Source organism: Quercus lobata, chromosome 11 (genome assembly GCF_001633185.2).
Source record: "Quercus lobata isolate SW786 chromosome 11, ValleyOak3.0 Primary Assembly, whole genome shotgun sequence".
Classification (NCBI taxonomy): domain Eukaryota; kingdom Viridiplantae; phylum Streptophyta; class Magnoliopsida; order Fagales; family Fagaceae; genus Quercus; species Quercus lobata.
The window spans coordinates 11,947,699-11,953,698 of NC_044914.1; the positions used below are offsets into that span (position 1 = coordinate 11,947,699).

The 6,000-nt window shown below is 35.0% G+C and overlaps 1 protein-coding gene across 5 annotated transcripts in view; it reads right to left on the minus strand.

Moving 5' to 3' along the window:
* Positions 1-5,100, minus strand: part of LOC115968078 (putative disease resistance protein RGA4) — a 68,996-nt gene extending 63,896 nt beyond the window's left edge. The window contains exons 1-3 of one of the 5 annotated variants that reach the window (XM_031087287.1): positions 1,763-5,075; positions 1,459-1,494; positions 224-306 (exon numbers count right to left, since the gene is read on the minus strand). In XM_031087287.1, the coding sequence (XP_030943147.1) occupies positions 1,784-4,954 (3,171 nt within the window). In that variant the 5' untranslated portion in view covers positions 4,955-5,075 and the 3' untranslated portion in view covers positions 224-306; positions 1,459-1,494; positions 1,763-1,783. Of the gene's footprint in view, positions 1-223; positions 307-1,458; positions 1,495-1,762 lie in introns of all 5 variants that reach the window. The other 4 variants (XM_031087283.1, XM_031087282.1, XM_031087280.1 and 1 more) reach the window with 4 other exon arrangements.
* Positions 5,101-6,000: the final 900 nt, after the last annotated feature.

Genomic DNA, 6,000 nt, shown 5'->3' on the forward strand with positions numbered 1-6,000 from the left:
CCTCTTCAGCCATGATTGCCATGCTAGTGTAGAAGTATTACATGGAAGAATAAAGTGATTTTAAGCTATAAAACCTTGATTTCCCTATGCTTCATTAGCTGACTTGTTGCACAATTACAGAGCCCTAAAGTTTGAATAAGTACCAATTGGTTCTGTATATGAGATCAACTAAGATATTTGTCATCATAAAAAAACAGTATAGAATAAACAATTAAGCACATACCTAGGATGTGAGAAGTTTTTACCAATCGTCCCCTGTTCTTGCCAACACCCTTTCAAAAGTTTGCTTTGCTCTTCAAAAAATCTCTGCATATAGAAATAGTATTTAAATTTTCCAAAACATCAGAAGAAATAATAATAATAAAACACTATGCAGATGTTTTAAGCAAGTTATGGATAAATAACTAAAAAAATCGATAATTAAGAATCTGAAGTGGTTGCACCCTACTGACAATAGAGATTCTAGTAATTATTTTCTAGCTGAAACTCCAAAAAGGCCTTCTTTTGATTCTGAGGCAATCTTATCTCGTTTCTCTCTCTCTCTCTCTCTTTTATATTTTTTCTTCCTCTTCTTTTAAACTATCCTTTTTGCATTTGTTCTCCAGAGTTTATAACCATATCCAGCAATTATTTAAGCCCAATCTCAACCTTGAAATCCTTAAACCTAATTATTAGTGCAGTAAGATGCCTGATGTCAGTAATGACCAACTTGCAATCTCTTCTTCAAACAGTACAATCAAGTTTATGATACCCCGAAATCATTAGAAATGGTCTATGGATTTATAGTGAAACAGATAAGAAAGAAGAAACAAGCAAGTTTAGAACACTAGGGACATTAAAAGAGGAGAAATACCTTTGGATGCTACCTAAAAGACATTGTAACATTAATCTTGCCTTAGATAGTATGCCCCTCCTTAATTCATCAGTTCAATAATTCAAAATATTTTCTTATACCCATATGAACCAAGCTATTACTGTAAACTATAAAATTTTAGTTCTGCCAATAGACACAATAGCTCAATATTTTTCTTCACATGCCAACTCTTGTTAACCAAGACAAGGCTGAAACTGGGGTATCAACAGTGGTTCTAGCACACTGATGGAGTAAAAAAGCCATAGTTGTAACCCTAATAATGCTACAGCTGATCACACAGGGCAGGAGGAGGTTATTAATAGAAGTACACGGATCAAAAACATATTCTTAGCAACAACAAAAAAAAAAAAAAAAAGGGACCAGTGCTCCTTTTTTGTCTTTATCATAACTGCAGACATGCCCATAAAATGGAACCCAGCAAGAAAAGAAATGTATATTTTAAATGAAACCCAGAAAAGATTTATAAAAAATTTCATATTTTTACATAAAAACAACTGAAATCAAAACAAATTAATCAAATCCAAAGTTCAAAGAAAATTAAAAAAAAAAAAAAAAATGTAGAGTTTTGCTTATATAATACTTACGCTTTCTTCTTCCCATTTGAAATCCTGTTGTTCTTTCTGCAATTTCAGCATCAATCACACAATCAGAAACCCATATAATGAGGCCCAGGCTATATCTAGGCGAAGAAAAAGAAAAAGAAAAAGAAAACGTAAAGTGCTGTTATTAATTTATTTGTGTATGGAAAAAGAAATTATAGAGTTTTTTAATTTTGGTTTTGCTTGTGCTTTCAAAATCTTGCATCTGGAATTACTGAAATTATAAAAGAAGTTTTTAAAATTTTTAAAAAAAAAAAAAAAAAAAATCAGAGAAGAGTGAAGAACATACCAGGGAAGCGTTTGCAGTAGTTCAATTTATGTAAAGATTTGGGATGTGAGAAATCTTATCCCAATCCTCTCCATTTTCCTTCTCGCATCTTTGCTTTAATTGGGGACAGCACATAATTTCCAGGGTCTGTAAAGAGGTGAGGTGACTCATCCCTTCGGGAAGTGACGTCAGATTGGGACACCACCGAATCTCTAATCTCTCAAGGGAAGTTAGGTTTTTAAACCACTCCTCTGGCAGAGACTCCAACTCCTTAAGATACCCCAAATGCAAATACTTTAATTTGGAGAGAGGAGGGGAGAAGAAGGAGGAGGAAGAGGAAGAGGAAGAGGACGGAAATGAAGAAGCCCTTCCTCCCCTATTATTCATCTCTATTGTCTCTTTCAATGCCTTCAAACTGCTATTCTTTAAATAAAGCCCTTCTTCAAGATTTGGAAATAGCGGCATGCAAGTCATCTTAGGGCAATCCCATAAATAACAACAAGAAAGACGCGGAAAGGAAGGTATGTGTTGGTGATAGTGATTAGTTGATGATGATGATGATGATGATGATATTGATGATGTCGTTGTTGCCTCATTCCCCTTATCCACACTCCTCCACCATCCCTTTAGATTGAGGCAATTCCAAAGTTTGAGTGCCTCAAGGGATGGGAAAAATGTTGATGGTGATGCCAGTGAAGCAGATATCTCATCATTCATATCCCCGTCTGTCATGTACTCCAGACCATCCATTTTCCAAATATTTAGTTCTCGGAGAGTTGGGAGTTGATACAACGGTGGCAAATATTGGCACTTCTTACAACGGTATATTCTTAATTCAACGAGATTTGTTAAGAATGACAGCCAACTAGAAAACCTCACACCCATGTACCCGTCCATTTTCAAAGATTTTAAACTTTGATGTGGTTGGAGGCCATCCATGGAATTTTCATCATCACAGGTATCTACGGCATCATCACCCTCCAAATTCCAGTTTAATTCCAACTCATTGAGATGCTGCTTCTCCTTCAAATTTGCTGCTTTGAATTCTGAGGAAGCATCTTTCACCAATGCCAAATTTTTAATCTCTAATTTTCCTCTCAAGTCATTTAGCTTGTTTAATTCCACTAGCCCACCGCAATGCTTAAAAGAACCTACAGAACCCTTACTCACAACAAAAAAGGTTAATGTTTGAAGAGAAGTCATTTGCCCTAATCCACATGGCATATGAGTCAAATTCTCACAACCATCCATGTGAAGGTGGTTGAGACTGACCAATTTTTGAATATCTACGGGTAACTCTCTAAGCTTTTCACACGAAGAGAGCTTTAATGTTTGCAAATTCACCAATTTAATAATACAATTAGGGAGAACTTCAATATCATTAGAGGAAAGATCAAGGTACTTTAGATGCATCAAAGTACCTAGAGTATTTGGCAACATATTCATCTTTAAACCATGTAGATCTAACACACGCACGTATCTAGAAGTAGAAATAATTTTTTTGAGAGTTGATTCTTCAATTGTTCCCTGATTATAGTTCCAATTATTGTATGCCAATATAAATGTTCGTATCTTGTTCGCTCTAACCAATGTGCTTAAATTCTCCTCAAAGAATGGAACATTGTAAAATGGAAACGATAGATGGCGTCCTTTTCCATTCACTTTTTTTGCATTGGAATCAACCAATATACAATCAATCCTTGATACATATTGTGCAAGATCATGGATTAAATCATGCATTTTAAACCCCCCACTCATGCCTTCATCTTCTTCTACTTCTTCGAAGAAGGATCTCCAAAGTAGCTCCTTGAAGTAATCATCGGCAACATCCACTAGTCGTAAGTTCTCATCTGGTGATTGGATAAATCCTTGTGCTATCCATAGTTGTATCAATGTCAACTTATCAATCAAATAATCTTTGGGAAACAATGAACAATATGCGAAACAACATTTCAAATGTGGTGGGAGATAATCGTAACTCAATTTTAAAACTGGCATGATACCATCTTTCAACTCAGTTACATTTGTGAGTTCAATATTCTTCATGTCCGACCATTCAGCTTTTGTTTTTTTTTTATTTAAGACCCGTCCTATTGTCTTTATAGCAAGAGGCACTCCCTTACATTTTTTTAGTATATCCATACCAATTGCTTTAAAGTTAGTACTGATGGTCTCTTGCTCTCCTTCAAATACCATTCGCTTCAACAAAGCCCAAGATTGATCATTTGACAGCCCCTTTAGAGGATATCGTTGTGAGATTGGGCTGGTAATATTTGCAACCAATTCAATCCGTGTAGTTATCACCACCTTACTTCCCCTTTTACCATGCAACAAAAGAGTTTTCAATTTTTCCCATTCTTCTTCATTTTCATTCCACACATCATCCAACACAAGTAAATACTTCTTTTGATTGAGAATTTCGTTAAGTTCATTTGCCAAATGTTCAATTATACAGCTTTCAGGTTTTTTTCTATTTGCGGATATAATTATATTTTCAACAATGGTATTCACGTCAAAGACATCCGAAACACACGCCCAAATTTTCAATTCAAAATGAGCCTTGACAGTCTCATCATTGTATACATATTGAGCAAGTGTGGTTTTCCCTAGCCCACCAATTCCTACTATGGATATGAACGAAACATTCTCTTTCACAGCAGAGTCTAGCAATAGACCTCTGACGGCCTTCTTATCCTCCTCTCTCCCGATAACTTCTGTTTCACGTACAAATGAGTAAGTGTCCCTCCTCCTAGTCACAACTCGCGTCTCTAAAGGACGCTCTACCAAATTCAACTGATATTTGTCCCTATCAGTTGATATATTATTAAGACTCTCCCTGATAGCCTTTATTTTGCAAGCCATCTTATAACTAAAAACAAGTTGGTTTGATCTTGAAAAGAAAATACGTACCTTCTTTGCCATTTTATTACCACCCATCACCTTACGCTGAAGCACATGAGTGGAGAACTCGCTCAGCAAGTCATCTGCATCAAAAACTACATCTCTGAGCCTGTTGAGCCAGTGCTCGACTTGTTTGTTCTGGACCTGCTGCTCCTCTGCATCCTGAAGCACAGCTTGAATAGTGAGAACAGTGTTGTTCATTTTTTCGAGCTCATCGTTGACACCCCAGATCGATCCAATCTGTTTGAGAGTGGAGGAGCCCAAGCTTTCAATGATCTTCAGTACAACGCCATACAGGATTGCATCAGCCATTTGTTGTTGTTGGATGAGAGAGTAGCTTGAGATATGGGAGGAGGAAGATTAAAGTGGCTGTGAAGGAAGACTTGGCTAGTTAATGTAAAGACAAAGTCCACTTAGAAATTAACAGATAAATGTGAACGACAGATCCACCGGTCAATAATTACTACTTTAACAGCAGCCCCACTCCTCAATAATGGTTTCTATGAAGACAAAAGAAAAAGGCAAGAAGGCCACAGTCCTGCTCAATAATTGAGTGTATAGTCACTATGTTTGACCCAACGAAGGAAAATAAGGATGAAATGCTGGGACATAAAAGCTAAGGAAAAGTCTTTCCACGCCGAAAGTTTCACAGACATGACGCCAATTTTACTTAATTCTAAGTATTTTGGTAGGAATTTGAGAAATTTCAACATCAAAGTTGAATTTATTTCTGGGTCGCTTTTTGATCACATAAATGCAGGGAGTAGTTGGAACAATAATACATGATTTATGTTTGATAAAATGCCTCAAAATTTTGTATTGTATGAAATGTTGTGCTAAATGGTTTACTTATTGTAGGGATAATTTGGAATTGTTTTTCGAAATTAAATTAATATTGAGAGAAGTAACTGTTTAAGTTGAACACCTAAAATTGAAGTTTATGGTGTCAGATAAAATACTTTCAACCTATTTCTATTTTTTCCATTAAATCCTATAAATTCTATCTTCAAATATCTTTCTTCCCTTACTGACAATACTCGAAATAAAATATTTCACCTTTTTGTATAATTTTGGTCATGGCTCATAAACCAACTTATCATCTGGTTGATAACTAAAGCATAAGTATGGTAGAATTTTTTTAATTTCTTCCCGTTATTTTATTGACTAACATGTAAAAAAAATTATTATTTTATTGATCCGTCAATTTTTCCGTTAATTTGATGACGGAATGATGCTTCAAAGACTTAAATAAAAGATGTTAATTGATTTAAAAACTAAAAATAATAAAAATAAAATATAAAGATTAAAATAAATAAATAAGTTAAAATATAAAGATTAAAAGTATTTATGTTTAAATA